This window comes from Ambystoma mexicanum, chromosome 8, assembly GCF_040938575.1.
Source record: "Ambystoma mexicanum isolate Mex_15411 chromosome 8, UKY_AmexF1_1, whole genome shotgun sequence".
In the NCBI taxonomy this organism is placed as follows: Eukaryota; Metazoa; Chordata; class Amphibia; order Caudata; family Ambystomatidae; genus Ambystoma; species Ambystoma mexicanum.
This window is the reverse complement of record NC_090929.1, coordinates 1,447,532,320-1,447,552,559: the sequence shown is the minus strand read 5'-3', so window position 1 is coordinate 1,447,552,559 and position 20,240 is coordinate 1,447,532,320. Positions and strand designations below refer to the sequence as shown.

The following is a 20,240-nucleotide window of genomic DNA, read 5'->3' as shown; positions in this document are numbered from 1 at the left end:
AGGACTTTGGGCACCTAATTCAAAGGAAATCCACCACTCCCTAGGTGCTAAGGCCTTTAGCAGCCTGGCGAGGCCATTCCCCTACAAAGGAAGGCTGCAGGTAGCCGGTAGCATCCCCGCTACCTAGTGCAGCCATTGAAACATGGTTGGGCTGGGGGATGCTGTGTACAGGGAATGTCTTTCCCTCAGTTCCGCGTGGCTAAGCAGATGTGGAGCTGAGGGAAGGCCTAGAAAAATCATGGCACAGCAATGGATGTGGCATAGTGGGGAGATGTGCGGCGGAAGATGGCAAGGAGAGGGAAGCGGCCAGGCTATCCGCACACCATACACTGCCTGGAGAAGTAAGGTGAGCGAGAGCAGGGCCAAAGGGAAGGGATGCTCTGTTTGGCTTGGCTGTGCAGGAAGGATAGTGCCTGGAATTTGCTCAGAATCCTCCTTCCTGATTGGCTGAGAAAATCCGAACCTTCTAAAAAGGGTGCTAAAATGAAAATAAAAAGTATGCAGTGGTCTTTGGTGATAGTATTGTATTTCTGATGAGCCACGGGGAGAGCAGAACCACACCCATTACTAAGCAGTGATGTGGTGACTTCAGGCATGTTTAGGAAGGTGGTGCAGTGAAAGATTCGATTGGTTGGAATGCACCTGCAGGCTCATAAGGCTGTTTGCAAATGATGCAAGTCTCTGTCAGGGTGCAGATACAGCCAGAGACGCACCCCACATAATCATAAGGTTTCTCTGTAGATTTCTGCACAGCAGTACTGAAATACATCCTGCCTTTAACATTGCTACCAGAAGTTGCTAATTCAAATGTATGATGATGGACTTGGCCTTCAGTGCCACTTTCAGAGATACAAGACAAAGAAGCAGTCAGAATTCAGAGATCTCCCATCGCTGTGAGAGAAGAAGGAACTGTGAAGTGGCTGGTACCAATGACATGATACAGAAGCTTGTGCTGCAGCTGACGCCTTAGGATTCAACATCTGGTAAACCACAAAAATGACCATCATGCTAGCAGTGCAGGCTTCAGCACAGCATAGTATCTGGGGGATTATGACTGCACAACCAAAATCAGCTGATCACTTCTTATTCTTCAATACAGTGTGGGTATCGAAGCCTGGTGTATCCCCAGTAATCCAGGTGTTGTAAGACTCACTGGCGCATACATACATGGCATCTTAGTAGACACTGCACACAGACCAGTGATGGGTATAGGTCCAGCTCATGATAGTGACATGCATGGTTCACATGTAAGGCCGTCTTACAGAGAAGGATAGTCTGGCTGACGTAACATACAAATATAGTAGCAAACTTACAATTTGTGGCTGAAGAGTTGATTTGATTGCATTATCAATGGAGCGAAGAGTAGTCGCGTCCGATTTCAGACTCTCTTTCACAGTTGAATCGGCCTGACTCTGTAAAAGGGGAACAATATGGAGAGGTTTAAGGCCAAATTGAAGTTGTAAGCCCAACACCACTATGCACATATCCATGACAACACAAAAGAGAGAAAAACAGAATAAGTGCGCTAGAGAGAGAGGAAAAGAGGGGCGGCGGGAGAGAGGGAGACAGAGGAAGAGAGGCGCTAAGTGGTCTCTCGAAGCCCTTTGTTCAGGGCCTGAAGTCATTTTCACAAACCAGGCAATTCTATCCCTAAACATTCCCTGGCTCACAGTGTAGTAGCTGTAGAAATCCACCTAACGGAATTGGTGGATCAGAATGCAGGGCTACACAGTATTCATTTTAATAAAGGAAGATTCACACAGAGGTTTTTATCAAAATCGGTTTTATACCTCGTACAAGGTAAGTAAAGGTTTCGTTCAAGTTACAGATAGGTAGTGCAGTTTCAGGAAGTCCCTTGCCATGTATTTGGGTTGTCACGCTACTTGTTATTCATTTGCAAAATCAGAGGTCAAATGAGTCCTTCGGGTACCAAGTTTGATAGTTTGTACCCCTGGTGTACCTTATGATGTGTATAAGCTCAACCAGGGGTTAGTCCCTCATAGAAACTAATGGGAAAGACATTTTGAAAAAGGATTGGCAGAATGGAATACTCATTTTGATACTGTGGGATCCCCCAAAGCTAAATATAGGATTTCACTGTGGAATGCTGAGATACCTTGTTGAAGATAAATCAGAGTTCTACACAAATCACATGAAGTGTATTACGCTATTGCTGACCGCTGACAGACAAGGCACTGGTCCATACAAGATGAGAAATCAATCAAAAAATAGTCCATAGGTGCCCCTCTGCAAGAACAAACACGGCCCATTGACCTGTTATTTGGGAAGGTACCCACTCGAGAGTCCGCAGCCACACTTTAGCTCACTGTACCTTTCACAGATGGGAAATATCCATTTGCTTATCAGTCTTTGTCCCGCCCACATGGACAGTCCAGCACCGAAATGCTATGGCAATTCCCCTCTGAACAAGAATACCAAAAGCATCCCGATAGACGTGTTTCAGCCTTGTTGGGCCTCATCAGTGAGGTGGAGCTGTGCCTCTCTGAGCACAGTGAGCAAGGGGTCCACGTCTGGATGACCCTAGGAAACAGGGTTAACCGCTCACACGAGAAAGAGTTGAACCCCTGCTTAGTTCTTCTATTAACTTCACCTCCCACGACTCTGCCACTGGAATGTCCAATTTGCTTCATTACAATCTTGAGGCGATTACTAAGTCCCTAGCATCTCTCAAACAGAGAAAAGTTAGGGAAGGGGCCTGAAATAAACCGTGGTTTTCACCATATCTGAAAAAATTAAAATCCTCCACCTTAAAATTATTCTACAGCTGGAAAACTGATCTCTCGCTCCATGCATTGGCGGACTACAAAAGTGCAGCCAAAGCCTATAAATCGGCTTGTGGAAGCAAAAAAAACCTTCTCTAAGCCCTGATCTACAATGCTCATTCAGAGGTTAAAGAACTTTTTAACATTCTTAAAGAACAGGAAGTCACATGTTCTCCTACTACAAGCCAATTAGTTAAGGATGCCGCTTGGTGTCAGGAGATTCAGGACGCCATGGTTAATAAACTTAACGGCATCAGATCAGATATAGTGTACAGGAAAGAGGTCTAACCTGAGGGTTTTACTGATATGGGGGCAGATTCCTTTAAGAGAAGTCCGTCCATTCCACAATTTAATTTTTCCACCATCTCAGAGGACGAACTCTCAGTTATTGTGAATCAACTTAAAGTCACGTGTTGTAAAGGTGATCCTTGCTCAGCTTCAATAATTAAAACATGCCCCGGCTCTTTTGGCGGCTATTTGCAAGTTTGACAATGCATCTTTAAATGAAGGTCTTGTGCTGTAAAGCTCAAACAAGCTTGGGTCACTCCCACTTTTAAAAAAAACCGGCCTGCCACACAAGGTTTCACTCAATTACAGGCCCATCACAAAAACCCCTTTTTTTATTGAAAATTCTTGACAGGGTCGCCTATGGTCAGATTGCCCAACATTTGAACAACTTTTCAGTGCTTAATTCTCACCAATCTGCCTTTAGAGTTGGCTACGCTACTGATAAAAGCGCTATTGGAACTCAAATCTAGGTTATTGGAATGGATGGATAAGGGCCTTACCTCTATGTTGATGCTCTTGGACCTATCGGCTGCCTTTGACCTGGTCGACCACTCCATACTGGTCGCCAGGTTGGAGGCAGTGGCTACCTTTTCTCCAGTGGGGGTACGTTGGATTGCCTCCTTTCTAAACAGACAGAGCAGAGTTTTCTCTGGGGAAGCGGAGGCCTCTCCGGTCTCTGTCAATTTTGGTGTTCCACAGAGGGCGTGTATTTCCCCTTTCTCTATAATATATTCATGGTGCCTTTCTTTGCTTTGTTGGATCAGGAGGGCATTATGTTTACCAACTACGCAGACACTCATTGTGTAGTCCCTGTGGCTGGCACCCACACTACGGATGAGGAAGAATTGAATAGAGTCTACATCACCATTGAGAATTGGATCGTTGAGCATAACTTAGCCTTGAAAAGGGGCAAGACGGAGTTCCTGATCATTGGTTCGCAGCGCACCGTTTCCAAGCTAGGCCCCACCTACGAGAGCTTCCAACTTGGTGAAGTAAAAATAAACCCCTTGAAGAAGGTTAAAACTTTGGGTGTTATTCTAGACCAGCAGGTCACTATGAAGTCGCACATGGTAGTATTGTCTCATCAGCAGACTATTATATAACATTTTTGGCCCAACTCAGGGCTTTCATCACCCAGGCTAACGCAGAGATAATCGTCAGAGCAGTTGTAGGCGCAAAAATTGATTACTGCTGCAGCTTTCTTGCTGGTCTCAGTAAAACTGGAGGGAAAAGACTTCAGGCTATTCAAAACGGGGTGGTAAGGGTCGTGATGGGACTTTCCCGTCGTGACCAGCCACTAGAAGAAGTCTTCATTGGCTCCCGGTGGTGTCCCGCTTGCGCCATCGTCTTTTAGCCATTACCTTTAAGTGCATTCAGAGCATTATGCTGCACTACCTGCAACATCTCATAGTGGAAAAAAAAACAAAATAGATCTCTTAGATCGAGCAACCAGAAAAGTCTTGTTATTCCTAGATGCAGAACTAGAAAGGTTGAAAGGGGTGCATTCTACATCACAGCGCCCAAATCTTGGAATGACCTTCCCCTGGTCCTCAGGTGCCAGCCCAACTTGGCTTCCTTTAAAAGGAAGTTGAAAACTTGGCTGTTAGCTTGGCATTTGACTCCGATCCCACCGGCTCTTTCAATCTCCCTCAGCCAGCTTTCTCTCCTCTTTTTTGTTTGTTAGCGCCCTAATGCCTATGGGTTCAAGGTTTGCGCTTTATAAATAGTTTAAAGTAAAGTAAAGAAAACACTTACCCAGACTTTACATGCAAGTTGTCAAGAATGCAGCATTCCCATAAATAGGAGAATACTGTGACGAGGAGGATTGACCGAATAATGCAGATCAATGGACGCCAAGAGCACAAAGTGCGCTCAAGTTGTTGCAAGTGCATAAACAGGCAAAGCAGCTGACTGAGGCATGCTGCTGGCTGGAGAAAGCTGTTCCTCTCACTGCGGACAGAGAGACTGTGGGGTTGGAGATTGTTCCGTTGTCCCAATGGGCTCGACAACAAGAAAAGGGGAAGCTGACCATGAGAGAGAACATGCTGCTGGAACGTCAGAAGCTTTTGGAGGGGTCTTGGAGTTTGCAGATGTTAGAAGGCAGCTTCTGCCTTACCAATGCCCAAAACAATGCAGAAGAGCCCAGCAGGAACCGTGAGAGGCAGAGAAGCCGAGAAGCAGAGGTGGCGAAAAGGAAGGAAACACTGAATGATCATCACCGGCATGTGGTCTAAGAAAAAGAATACACCAGCAAGAGCCGGTGAGTCCACCTAAGAGAAGCAGGAACGCCGGGGCGTATTGGCAGCTGTGCAAAACCCGAATACTTGTTAATGAAGCACATGAAAGAGAAAGAGCAAGTGAACATTGCTTCAAAAGGAAGAAAGGAACAAAAGTAAGACTTTCAAGTTTGTGAGTGCATGCAGTACACATATAAGAGATGCCCTGGCAGGATAATATACCAGACAGATACAGAACCAGATAAAGCATGCATAAGCATACATAAGAGACTATCAAGTTTGGAAGTATGTGCAGAGCGCACATGAGAAACCCCCTGGCAGGAGAGTATACCAGGCAATTAAAGGTGCAAGGAAAATACATATATAAGAAAGGCCCTAGATGGAGGGTATACCAGGCAGTTGCAAGTGTGTTCAAATAAGAAAGCCCAGGCAGGCGAGAATACCAAGTAGTTGTAAGTGTGTTTATAGAAGAAATTTCTGGCAGGAGAGTATACCAGACAGTTGCAAGTGTGGTTACAGGAGAAATCCCTGGCAGGGAAGCACACCAGGATAAGACAATCTGAACAGTGCATTGTCCGGAGAAGGATATATTTGTTTTTTTAAATAGTTTTATTGGTAAATTATCTTTCAACCTTTAACATAAATCCAACAACCATCAACTCAAGGGTACCAGGGAAGGAGAAGAGAGAAAGGCAAAGAAAAAGATGAACTCTAACAACTCTCCAGCCCCCCCAAATAGCAGTCTTTGCCCCGCCCCAGTTCATTGGTTGATTTCATCAACTTTCTCTCTTACCAATACTTCTACAAATTTCAAAGTGTCAATTGTGTGACCAAGTCATTGAGTTTCTTACGCTCCCATATGATATTCAGGCATAGTTTACTTTTACTTTTAATCTCGATAGTTTCTTCCCAATCCTTCTCCTGTAGAATCTTTTTAACCTTATTCGGGTTTCCTTTTAAAGTCTCCATCTTGATGTTAAAATGATCTAAGTATTCTTTGCAGTGAGATTTCCATCTCAGAAGGTTTTTATTCTTTGCTGACTCTGAGCCTCTTAGTATCTCAAAAGGTGCTGGTGGCGAGTCTAGCTCACACTTCCGGAAAAGGGAGATCATTTTCCACATGACTATAGATGTTAAGGATTGCAATCTTACCCCATGTCTTATTATGGCTACTGAAACAGAGTTAGGTAGTCTCAGGATCTTCCTCCAAAAGAAGGATTCACATAAGGCCAAGTTTTTCAGGCAAGATTAACAAGGGCTTCCTGTCACGATCCACTTCCTGAAACCCCCCTGGCAGGTCCATGGGCCAGGAGGGTTCTCGGCTCGGGCCCCCAATAAGCTTAGGCATCCTTTGCCTAGGCCCTCTTGGGGCCAGTCGTGGCGCCTTTGGCGCCAGGCTCATACTTAATGAAGACTTGTGCTTGGGAACTACTTTATTTCAGTGCCTGTCAACATGGAGGCATCCACATAGCTTGGCTCCTTGGAACCAAGCTATGCGGTATAGTGTTTTGGGTGTGGTAGCCTAGGGACTATTTTACCTGGACTACGTTCTTGATGCTATTTAAACCACACCCGACTTGGATAGCACACTTCGCGTTACTTTGCAATCCTGCAACGTGACGCTCATCGTGTTCAGCTGCACCTGCGAAACCTCGGAAGAACAGGATCTGAAAAACAAATAATAATAATTTTGCATTTATATAGCACTACGAACCCTCAGGTATCTAAGCGCTGCTTATTATTACCCACGGTGTGTGGTGCTCATTTATCGACCTCGGAAGGATGAAAGGCTGAGTTTGGCCCTGCCGGGATTCGAACCTGCATTAGCAGGCTCTGCATGGATGTCAAAGCGAGCCTCTACTCGCTGTGCCACTTGACCGGCATAAGGACATCGTTAATAGCAGCAGCTTAGCTGTGAATCCACCGCTAGCTGCCCTTCGCTCCTGCAAACAGCATCAAAGGAACAGCGAGCCTCCCGGACCGTCGGATCTGCAAAAAGGAGAGAAACAGGACATTAGACATTTTACAATTGTGCCGGCAGCTTATCTCACGAGTCGCCCATCGAACAGCATTGCCTTGGGACTTCTTTCTCCGGGTGAGCACTGCAACCTACGGGAACAAAAGACAACAGGTTAGCAAAGGCAAGGCATCATAGCGCTGCGCATAGCACCTACTTACCGCATCAAGGCGCTCTCGAAGCACCATCACCTGCCGGCGAGTCCCAATTCAGCCAACGTTCCACAGCGAACTTCCGCACACCTAAGGAGAGAGAAAAGACATTATTTACATCCAAGAAAGGCATACAGTATAACAGTAATAAGACCTACCTGAAAGACTCTAAAGGGCCTGCATCAGTGAAGTAACTAGATCGCACTCGCCCACAAAGGACAACGCGCCCCTGCCAAGAAGGCAGGACGGAGAGCACACCAAAACCCATAACAAGGTGAGGAATGGTCCGGGGAGGGGCTCCGGGCATACGGGGTGTTGGGAGGCTCTTCCCCCAGTTGTCCAGTCTTGAACATTGCACCCACCTATTTTCCAGGCAGAACTTCTCCGCTGATTATACCTGGGAGCGGCTAAGAAGGGTACCAGAGTCCCCACAGCTGGGTGGCATCCCCGTGGATAGCAGGTGAGCGTAACACTTCCAGCCCATATGTAATCACTGCAGAAACCTTCTGCTCATAGAAGGTTATGATAGGAATCATAGAAAAGGTCCCAAAACGGTGATGTAATGCTCTTAATAATTAATTAATTAATAATTAATTAATTAATTAATTAATAATAATTAGGCATTTATATAGCGCTACAAACCCTCAGGTATCTGAGCGCTGCTTATTATTACCCACGGTGTGTGGTGCTCATTTATCGACCTCGGAAGGATGAAAGGCTGAGTTTGGCCCCGCCGGGATTCGAACCTGCGTTAACAGGCTCTGCACGGGTGTCAAAGCGGGCGCTCTACTCGCTGTGCCACTTGACCGGCGTTAATTTCATTTGTTTCTCCTTTATCAGATGGTAGTGGCCCAGCTCATTGACATTTGTTTGGATTTGTATCCCAAGATAGATTATTGACTGTACTACTTCCAGAGTTCGATTTTCGATACTCCAGTCAAAGATTTTTGATTTTTCCTTCTTGCCACATGCGGATTTCATTATCAACACCTTAGATTTCTCAATGTTGATCCTCATCTCGTTTTTATCCAGATAGATGTTGAGCGCTTCTAATCGTCTACGGAGTCCTATAGCGGTCAAATCGATAAAAACTAAATCGTCCGCATATAGGATCCACGGGATTTCCTCATCTACAATCTTGGGTGGGAAGGCTCAGACTTGTTGTTGGGAATCCTTTATATCAGCCAAATATAATGCAAAGAGAAAGGCAGCCAAGGCACACCCTTGTTTAATCCCTCGAAAAGTGTGGATATTCTTCGTTATGGTACCGTCTCTAGATAGTTGAATCTGTATTGTTGAATCTGTATACAGAGTTTGTGTTGGCTCTAAAAGATCTTCCGGGCAATTACATTGTTTTAACTTGGACCATAGAAGTTCTCGGCTTATGCAGTCGAACGCTTGTTCTAAATCTATGAATCCAAGGTAGACTTTACACTTGGACTCTAACGTTCGTTGCTTCAAGAGATTTAGAATGAACAGGTTCAGGGAGGTGCCTACTCCACTTATGAAAGTGGTTTGGCGTTTGTCTAGAATGTCTGCTGCCTTCATTGCCCAATTTTTAAGGTTGCGCAAAAGGATTGACGCGAAGATTTTGCCAATCGAATCTAATAGCACTATTGGTCTGTAGTTACGAGGATTACTACAATCTCCTTTTTTAAAAATTGGGACAATGAGTGCATCCTTCCAAGATGATGGTACTGTTCTCGTTTGCTTAATTTGGCTGAATATCAGGTATATCGGCTTTCTTTGTTTTCCTTGAGCATCAAATTCGACACACCGTCGGGCCCCACTGCCCTTGAGGAACTCAGTTTAGTTATCATCCCCAGATTTATGTCCGGTCAAAATCAATTGACCATGCCAATGTACTGATCTGCTTTTCTTGTCGACTTATGGGATCCTTTCTCCCAAAGAGAGACGTATAATGGGAGAACCAACGTTCCTCCGACACCTGATTGATTGTTACTGCGGCTTGAAAATCGTCTCCCTTATGGATGATGTCCCATAGGTATCGTGGATTGCATACACGTACCGCTGCTAGCATTCTTTCTGCATCATATTGTGCTCTTTTGGCTTTTGTACTCTTTAACCATTTTTTATAAATCTGCTTACACTTTCTGATTTCTTCCACTTTCTGGGGACCGTCAGTCTTTGATAGTCAGAGTAATTATGCTCTGTGTTCCCACCTTTTTTTCGCTAACTCTGTATTATAAGCGTGCTTCCTATTGACCACTGTGGTTTTGGTTAAATTGGACTCAATTACAAACTCCTTCAGTAGCCACCCATATTTAACCTCCTCTGGATTACTATCAACATAATGGTCAAAGCACGTGGCCAGTTTAGGGAGGGCCTCCTTTTTTATTCTCAGTTTGTTGCGTCCCCATGTTACTTCAGATGGAATTATTTTAGGCCTCTCGCTTCTTTCCTCTACCCAGGTCATTTCAATGTCTAGCAGAGCGTGATCACTAGTTGCTTGTTTTTTTAACTGTAAATGATCTAATAAATTGTTACAGTATTCCCTGTAACAAAACAGTAATCAAAGCAAGCACTACTAGCACCATAGAACCAGGTAGCTACTCCATCGAAATCCCCTGACGTTGACCCATTTAAACATAATCATGGATCGGATTTCCATTTCAGTTTTCCATCGCCGCTCCTTTTCTTCCAAGTGCGTAATTTTCTTTGGTTTCCCTTCTCTGGTTAACAGTTTAATGTTAAGATCGCCACAGACTAATATTAATTGGTTAGGATCTTCTATAATGGATTTATCAATTTGTTCCATGATGTCTCTTATGTACTTGTCAGCAGGGCACTTATTTTCACTCCAATAGGTGTTAATTAGGAGGATTTTTGTCTCTCATTTCCTTGAACGTTTCTTAATCCGTAAAATTTGGACGAAGGGATTTGGGATATGATGTTCCAATACTTCAAGATCACTGTTTATTTTGACCATAGCTAATAGACTAGCATAAGGCCTTCCCTTCTCACCTTTCCTTGCTGGGTTGATGTAAACATTGTAATCTTCACAAATAGGTTTATCCCTTATCCATGATTCTTGCAAACAGATAATTTCGTATTGTCCTAGGAAATTATCTTCACTTGAGAATAAGTGCTTGAGTCCTCTGATGTTCCATTAAGCAATTCTCACATTCTTCTCAGTTAAAACCTTTTCGGTCTATTGTTTCTTCTTCATAGTTAGGGCTTTGGCTATCCACGACCAATCAACTTAGTTTGGGACTTTTTGCTGCGTAGCTTTTATTATTTTTAACTGCTTTCTAGAATTGTGGATTGTGAAGCTAAGCTTTTTCCCTTGCGCCCTAGATGGTAGGACGACTTTAGAAGCAGCCGGCAGTTTCAACTTGGATTTCGGTTTATCCTCCTTATTTTTCCCAGGGGGTCTTGACTTTTCTCCCTTTCTACATGTTTTATCTTTTGCATCTTGGATTTTATCTTTGCCAACACTTTGCTTGGGGACCGAACTTCTCCTAGATTGGTCTCTTCTAGATGACTTTGAGTGAGAGCGTTCCTTTGCATGCAATGGAGTTTTCCCGGGATTCTTCACATGGTCTCTGAGTTCCATCAATTCATACCCCAGAAAGACGATTTTGTCCTTCATTTCCAACAAAAGTTCCGTTATCAGATCGCATCTTAGATGCAAAATTACCAAGTCCATTCTCTTTTCATTAACAAATTCCAAGATTCCAATGTCATCTGATTAGATAAACCGCAAGGCAGGAATCTGCCACAAGAGTGACATGAGTTTTTCTCGGTTTAGGGGCACCCTTTTTGAGTCCTCCTTGGTTCTCTCTAACATTACTTTACAATCGTTCTTGCTTCGTTTGGTCTCCTCTGAGCGGGCAGTCTCTTTCCCTGGTTGATTTGAGTCCAGACTATCAGGCCTCTTAACATCATGCCTGGACTTTTTTTTTTTTTTTAGTTCAGATGTACTTTGAGTTCAGGTCTCTCTTTCCCTTGTTTGGGATTCTTCCCCTTTTCGTTCAGTTTTATTCTCGATGCCTCCTTGCATCCTTTCCTTTTATCTTCTAATGTAGAAATAATCACTTCCTTGTTATTTCCTGGTTCCCAGGACAACTTTTCTCTGTACCTTTACCTCCTGTCCTTGTTCTTTTCCTCTTTCCCGAACATCGCTCTACTATCAGGTACACAGAGATCAATTTTTTCTTTCTTCGGCGAAGGTCTGGCCTGATTGTCAACTTCCTGCCAGTCCGAGACACTAAGGGGGTAATTCATAGAATTCGGCGCACAAGTGGCGCACAGAGTGCGCGTGCGGCAGTCTGCACCAGCTGCGTGCGCCAAAACCCATTCAGGAGCACAGCGTATTCATGGATTAATACAGCCATAAGCAGCCGTAGCGCAGAGTGCCGATGCGACCCTGCAGCAGTGCCAGTTATGCCCCAACCCCGCCCGTGCGCCAAAAACATCACACAAATACAGTACATGGCGCAAAGGCCAGTGGACCAGCATACAGCTCCCCAACCATGAAAACGCGTGTAAAACTCCCCGCGCACGCCCCAGAATACACGTACCCCACTCGTGGCAGGCCCATCGCGTGTAAAACTCCCTGCGCACCCCTCAGAATACACATAACCCGCTCGCACCAGGCCTATCGCGTGTAAAACTCCCCGCACACCACTCGGAATACACGTACCCCGCTCGCGCAGGCATATCGCATGTAAAACTCCCTGCGCACCCCTCAGAATACACGTACCCCGCTTGCGCCAGGTAAATTGCGTGGAAAAAGTCCCCCCTATGGTGTGGCCTGCCTGTGGGGCATGGCCAGGGTGGATAGGCTGCCTGTGGGGCATGGGGAGGGTGGATGGGCAGCCTACGTGAATTTCGGGGCTGCGCGGGAAGTTTCACACACGATAGGCCCTCTATATACCCCTGTATTCCGAGGGGTGCATGGGGAGTTTTACACGCGATGGGCCTGGCACGAGCGGGGTACGTGTATTCTGGGGCATGCGTGGGGAGTATTCCACGCAATAGGCCCTGTGCAAGCGTGGTACATGTATTTGGGGGGTACGTGGGGAGATTCACACGCGATAGGCCCTGTGCAAGTGGGGTACGTGTATTTGGGGCTACGTGGGGAGTTTTACACGCGATAGGCCCTGTGTGAACGTGGTACGTGTATTTGGGGGGTACACAGGGCGTTTCACACGCGATAGGCCCTGTGGGAGCGGGGTATGTGTATTTGGGGGGTACGTGGGGAGTTCCACATGCGATAGGCCCTGTGCAAGCAGAGTATGTGTATTTGGGGGGTGCGCGGGAAGTTTCACACGCAATACTCCAGGTGAGAGCGGGGTATGTGTATTTGGGGTGTACACAGGGATTTTCACATGCTATTTGGCATCGTGGGCCCTCCCGGGTGTGCGGTTTCCCCACTCCCCATGCCCTGCAGGCAGCCCACACCACAGGGGACTACCCTAAAACCCTCACCATGCCCTGCAGGCAGCCCACATGGCACCATGCACTTGTGAGCACACTTGTGAGCCCCGACTCATATCCCCCACCCACCCAGCAGTGATGGGCACCTGCCAGCAGGCCCCAACTCATGTCCCTCCACCCACTCACCCACCCACCATTGATGGGCACCTGCCAGCAGGCCTCGACTCATGTTCCCCTGCACTCCCAGCCACCCAGCAGTGACGGGCACCTGCCAGCAGGCCCAGACTCATGTCCCCCCACCCACTCACCCACCCACCATTGACGGGCACCTGCCAGCAGGCCCCGACTCATGTCCCCCTGCACCCCCACCCACCGAGCAGTGACGAGCACCTGCCAGCAGGCCCCGACTCATGTACCCCCACCTGACACGTCATCACACTCCAGATGCATGGGCCTTATGGCCACCCAAATCCCACCCCAGGCCACCCCAGTCCAAACACACCACATGGAATTCCCAAAGTCACGATAGAAAATACATAACCAGCATGCCCATGAATACATGTCCCTCAGACCCACACAATGGTGACACATGACTGTGAAAAACTACATTGTGACATGCACAAAACAAATGATAGAAGACCACACAAGTAAAGTAAAGAAAAAAAGTGTATTGAAGAATCAACAAAATGAATAAAACCAAATCACACAATGAAAAGAAATAACCCAAGTCTGGAACTCCAAAATTGATTAAAAAAAAGAAATGCTGCAACCAATAAAATCCAAAGTAAAATGGCTCCTATGGGTCTGTCCATAACAAAAAAAAAAGTATTCCACCATGGGTCTAAGAAAATGAAATCCACATCAAAAACTGTTTACAAAAGAACACCCAAGGGTCCATGAGCCCAACAATCCAAAAGAAACCTACAAAAAACCCCACCTAATAAATAACTATATACAAAAAGGTGGGGCATACTCCATGCGCCCCAAATGCAAGAAAAATAGAAAGGAAACCTAACACTAATGAACTATATACAATGGCGGCGGGCAAGTCCTATGGCTCACTTGTTGATTTCCCGGGCCAGGGCATCATCGAACTCCTGTTCAACGTCCTGGAGGCGGGCCTGTCCCCGAGGTCTCGCAGGGATAAAACCATGTCTACCTCCAACTCCCTACAAATTTCCTTGAGGCACTCAGCCCGCCTCAACGCCCTGCGCATGGAGTTCTCTGCCCTGACCAGAGTGAGCTGTGCCTCTTCCGCCCGCCGTCACTCCGCATCTATTTGCCAGCCCAAACGCTGCCACACAGAAGACACTCCCAATCCAGGGTCCTCCTGCCCTCCGGCCGATGCCTGCCCCTCTGATGTTGATGGCCTCGAGCCATCATCGCTCCCACCTTGAGCCTGCTGCTGCCGTGCATGTGCCCTGCCTGTTGATGCCTGCATGTCCTCCTCCTGCTGGGGCCCAGTTGTTGGGGTGGCCACCCCTGCTGGACCTCCGACTCCCGACTGTGGCAGGGATGTGTCCTCCACCAGCCTGGCCCCTGGGTCAGGGGCAGCTCCACAGGGTGGCCAGATGATACATGGCCTGGAAGATGGCACGGAGGACGACTGGCGCATAGTGGGTTCAGTTGAGGAGGGGGTCAGTAGAATGTCCAGTACACGGAGGAACCAGCACTTGTGACCCGTCCTAGTAGGTCGACGCGGTCAATGAGGCATCCGAAATAACGTGCAGAGTCCTCACAAGAACGCTGCACATCATCCCGGATGCCACGTTGACACAACGCCACCCCAGCCAGGACAGGCTCAACACGGTCCCGGATTGCCACGTCCGCAGGGAGAGGAAGGCCAGTTGTTAGCGGATCCCTCCCTGAAAACGGGTCTGGACGAAGGCATCCCTGCTGCTGTGGGATGATGCAGTCACAGGATTGGGGACAGGATTACACACAGGCACCTCCGCGGCCACCTTTGCTGCCTCCTGTCCCTGCCCCTGGACTGCACCACTAGCACCAGTGGAATCCCCCCTCGAGACTCTGTGTGTGGCCCTTCCACGGCCTCCTCCTCAACCAAACCCCCCCACCGACCTGGATGACTCCGTGCCATCTTCCTCCATAGGCCCCTGTGGGGTCTCCACTGCCCCTTCTGCTGTCGAGGAGTCCACCTCTGACATCCGCCTCTTGGACCTACCCTCGGCAGCTGCGGCCACGGACGCGGCACCAGACTCCTCACTCCCCGGCGCGATGACAACCTGGGAGGGGAGCTCGGCCTTGCGTCTCCGGCTGGTCGTGGGATCCCTGCCGCTGTGCTCCAAAGCACCGTCTCCGCCCTCTTCATCAGTTGACGCTGCAGACAGGGAGAGACAGAACAAAGGCATCAGGGCACTGTACAATGGTCTGATACACACATGACAGTTGCACATGAGTGGCAGTGTGAAACTTCACACATGGCATCACACTCCACAACACACATCATTTGAACCCACACACATGCGCAAATTCACAGGAATGTTGCAGCAGGCAGCACCATCCATAGACATACAACAGCATGAGCATCCGAAGGTTAGCCTGATGTCACATGCAACACAATGAGTGCCAAACACATGCACACATGCCACCAGACATACATGCATCTGTACATCTCCACCACCTGTCGCAGTGAAATCATCGACATCCATGTCACATCTGCCAATCAGCCTCCTACATGTCGGTGTCACATGCATCCATGGTGTATCACAGTGGCACACATGTTAAATACACACACATGCACATACATGAAGGTGGAACCAGTATCCATGTGTCACACCACAACCATGCCACAGTACATACACAGAAATCTAAACTGACTGGACTCACATGCAGCAGGCTCATGTCCCTGTACATACACATCCATACATGGGCCTTTCAAGACATATGTCCAACCTGCACATTCCTGGCACACCTCAACATGCACAGCGTCCAATCAGTATGCATGTACACTTACCGCTTGACTCCGGACGGGTCTGCCTCTGAAGGACCTGGAGGTGGAGCGCTGGGCGTATACGTTCCAGGACGCTCATCTGGTTGTCAGTAAGGAGGACCCGGCACCCCTCAGCATCCGCTGCCTTCAAGAGGCACCGGGCCTTGCTGAGGGTCCTGGACCTGAAGTCCTCCCAGCGCTTCCGGACGTGTTGCATGTCGCGGGCTGCCACCCCCTCCACGTTGATGGCAGCCAAGATGTCCTTCCAGATCCACTTCCGTCCTTCATTGTCGGCGCGTGAAATTCTAAAGAGGGCATCAGAATGCCCCAGGACTTGCTCCACCAGGATGCCAACTTCATTGGCAATGAAGCTGGCAGCCCTTTGCCTCTCTGCTGGGGGGTTGCCACTGGTGCCAGATGGTGTTGTGCTGGGCATGGCAACCCCCGAGGCTGGTGTGGGTGGGCAACTGGGTCCTGGGGCTGGGCTGTGGAGCGATGGAATACCAGTCAGGAGTCTTCTGTTCCACCAGGGGTGGTCACAGCAACCGGACCCCTGCAGATGGCTGACGTGCAAGCACCAAATAGCAGGGCACGTGGCCAGCAGGCAGGCAGGCAGCAGCAGATGGCAGGTGGGAGCGTGCTCGGGGCTCTGGGGGGCAGGAAAATGGTGTGGTCAGCTTGATACAGAGTGATTTAGCACGTGAAAAATGTGCATGTCAGCGTGTAATTCAAAGAAAGGCCCTTAGCGTGTAAGCGCGCATGTGACGTGATACGCGTGGGCGTTTCCCTCAGCACGGGTTAAAGGTGAGCAGGGCCAGCAGTTTGCTGTACGTGCCTTTCGTGGAGAACGACGTGTGTGTTGCTACTTCGTGTTGTATTGCGCGCCATCACAACAGCGGATCAAGGACGTATCTCTTCTTTTGGCGGGGGTATTGGCTACGCGTGTTTTTCATTATCACGCTAGTGCGACGGTGAGTCGCGCACGCTATTTTTCCCACTCGGGTGCCCGTGTATCGCGTACCCATTTTCGAGGTCATAGTAGCCTGGGTTTCCCATGCGTATGTGTTTTTTTGTCCCTGGGTGCCTCCGCGTACTGCCGGAGGTTAATTCCACACACGTGGGCTACCGGGAGTTGCGTGCACTTTTTTACTGCAGTTTCGGGGTGCCTGAGCGCTGCATGACCCGTCACTTTATCACCGGGTTCACATAAAGCCTTGCAGGTGCACAGGGGTGTTGTTAAGATCTTGTATCACACCCCCTTCACCCCAATTGCCCAGGACAATTGTCATGTACACCTCCCATTGGCACTACTACATCTGTGCCGGCACTACTACATCTGTGCCATGGCTGGGAGGCCACGAAAGGTGAGTGGTAGCTGCAGGTGCAGCTGCAGGTGCACAGCACAGCAGTGGACACCACCACCCAGGCTCATGGTCTGCCAGCGCAGGCTGCTTTGGCACCTGAAGAATCCCAGGAAGATTTCCAGGAGGTCAGGATGCACACCGTAGGTGCACGCAGGGCTGCCCTGAGTGAGGCACGTGTTCCTGGGGCAGTAATGTCATCTGGTGCCCCGACCAGCCGGCAAGTGCATGGGCAGATGCAGCTGACACCACCCCGGTTGTGAGTCTACCATCTAGGACAGTCCCAGTCAATGACCCTGGCACAGCGGATGTTGCTGTGCAAGGGTCCACTCCAGGGCACCCAGCAGCCACTGACGCAAGTCAGGGCTTCCGTCCTTGTTCCACCTGCCACTCCCTCAGTTCAACCCACCAGCGCCACAGCCCATACTGATCAGGGCGGCATTTGCCAGCTGTCCAAGAGGAGGAAGGTTGCACCTGCAGTAGAGGCTGGGACCCCAGACACAGCTCCGGCCTCCGGCACGTCGAGGAAGAAGCCTTTCTGCGTACAGGAACTGGACTTCCTTGTGGACTACGTGCGGGACCACAACCGTGATATGCTAGTGGGGCCGAATTGTCAAACTACGGCTGCCCATCGTATGTCCCACTGGAAGCAAGTTGCGGATCGTGTGAGTGCATTCGGCCATGAGGTGTGCACAGCTCAAGAGTGCAAAAAGCGTTGGGATGACCTCAAACGCAGTACTAAGGCGAAGCGTGCCTCCAATTACAACATTACTCTGGTGACTGGCAGTGGGCCACCACCTAAGACCTCACGTTGCACGAGTCAATCACTGCAGAGTTCATACCGGCAGGAATGGTCGAAGGAGTGGGAGAGATGCTGGACTTTGATGCCCCGTCAAGTGAGTGTTGTTGCGTGTTTGTCAACGCCATGTGTGGTTTGCTTGTGTGATGTGTTGTGCTTGACTGCCACTACATGTCATGTGTACATGGTTCTCATGTGCAAGTCATGCAATGCTTCACTGATGTGTGCCTGCTGTGAAGGATGCTGGACATGTAGAGCAGACAGGGACAGTCCTCATCGCCACACTTGCAGCCTACTCACATGCTACTCACCCGGCTGCCCCTCCAGTCCATGTTCCAGCTCCCTGGCCCTTCTGCATGTAGCCTGGGGTGTCTTTCCTCTCAGCACTGGGACTATGTCATTGCATGACTGACGTGCATGTGTCTTCTGCCTGCATGCGGGTACTCCACGTAGGCATGCTCCCTTGCCCCTCCACCCCCCCTGCACCCCAATTTCACCATGGCACTGGTGTGCATCATGTTGGCGTACTGCAATGGCCTGTTCAAGGCTCCTGTGTGCATGCAAACTTCCACCAGCCAACCTGCCAGACACATACAGTGGGGTACATCCTCTGTCCTTGATGCAGGGTGTCTCACTTGGACTGTGCAGATGACAGATGCTCCGCAGGGACATGAGTGCCCATTCATGCCCCTATGTGTCCTTGACAGGATGATCATTGTAGTACGTGTCCAGGATGACCTACATTTCATGGCATCTGATCATCCATTCCATGCCCATTCTGGCTCAGTCCAGCATCACACACAGGTTTAGGGCGTCACAGTCTGTGTGGGGCACAGGCCTCACCCTGTTTCAGACCTACTGACTCTGTTCAACTGGTGTAGTGGCTTCTGCACACGTGGGTGTACTACCGAGGGTTCATCATGTGTCCTGCTTACTGTCCCATCATCTGCTGTGTTGTCTGTTGACTCAGGTGATGCAATTGACGCTAGTCAACACTGTCTGCCAATACACAGGTCTCTGGTCACCCTTTCGCTGCCATGCAATGCCTCCCTGCATTTTCACTTGGGGGGTGGGGGGTTTGCTTGCAGCCATGCAACCCATTGCATGCACATTGCATGTGATGCCTGAACTTGCCCTTGCACTGCCTTCACGTTTATTGATAGACATCATAATGTACTTGTTCATGTAGATAGTGGGTAATGTGCACATGTTCTGCACTGCATCAACCCACTTCTGAGCCATGTTACACCCTTCTACTTGCCTACTCGCTGATGCAATGTCAAAGTCACCTGGCATGTATGGCCAGTTTTTCATCCCTTCTCTGTCATGTATGCGACAGGCACAGGTGCATCCTGTGACACATGTACTCAGTATTAGAACTCCCTAGTGGTTGTTCAGATGAGTTGATTGGTCAATCTGCGGCCTATACCAACTGGCATAGGGCACTGATTGGATGTAGCCTGTGCAATGTGTAATGACTGTGGAGCTTCCTTCACGTGTGTATGTGTGCACTTCCACATACATCAAAGCAAGCAGCGTTATAGCTGCTTGCTTTGGTGTATTGGATGCTGGTCATGTTCACAATACAGGTGTATGGGGAAATGGGTGTTTTTGAACGCTTTCACATGTACATATGCAAGCAGCTTCAACGTTGTGTGGTGCAACATTGCGAGTACTCACTTATGTTTTTGTGAAAGTGTCCATTTACACATGTGTCCTCCGCAGCTTTTTTGTTGACTGACTAATATGTAGTTGATAGACGTTTATGCTGGTGAGATTTCTGCATTGCGCACGTTATGTGGAACTGGCATGATCCCAAATGTTCACTGTTCTGCAGTATGTGTATGCCCAGGCCCACTTAGTTACTATGGTGGGTCCTGGGTGTGGAGATTTCCACTAGGAATGATGTAATAGGGCCCATTCATAGTCCAATGTGCTCAATCAGGCCCTGAGGGGTGTTGTGGAGGCCTCATGTCCTGCAGCTCGGACGGTACTGGGGGTTATGGTCCCTCATGCCTGGTTGCAGGCCCTTGCTTTGCTTGGGACATTCACTATATCGACATGGCCCATGACACCCGGTACGGGCCCGAGCTGCAGATGGATGTAGCTATATTGATGATGATGCTTTAGTGATGCATGTCTACATGCATGTTACCTGTGCCATTGTGTGTTTGGATTCACTTGCAGCAGTGGTCAATTTGCAGTTCAGAAATGCTTATGGTGTGTTGCACCTCTTAGTTGCCATCTGTC

At 48.7% G+C, this 20,240-nt stretch overlaps 1 protein-coding gene across 5 annotated transcripts in view; it reads right to left on the bottom strand.

Moving 5' to 3' along the window:
• The window catches only part of LOC138473098 (prominin-1-A-like), a 1,012,351-nt gene that overhangs the window by 191,083 nt on the left and 801,028 nt on the right, over positions 1 to 20,240 (bottom strand). For all 5 annotated transcript variants that reach the window (XM_069611612.1, XM_069611614.1, XM_069611613.1 and 2 more), the window contains one exon: positions 1,314 to 1,412. In XM_069611612.1, the coding sequence (XP_069467713.1) occupies positions 1,314 to 1,412 (99 nt within the window). The remainder of the gene's footprint in view (positions 1 to 1,313; positions 1,413 to 20,240) is intronic.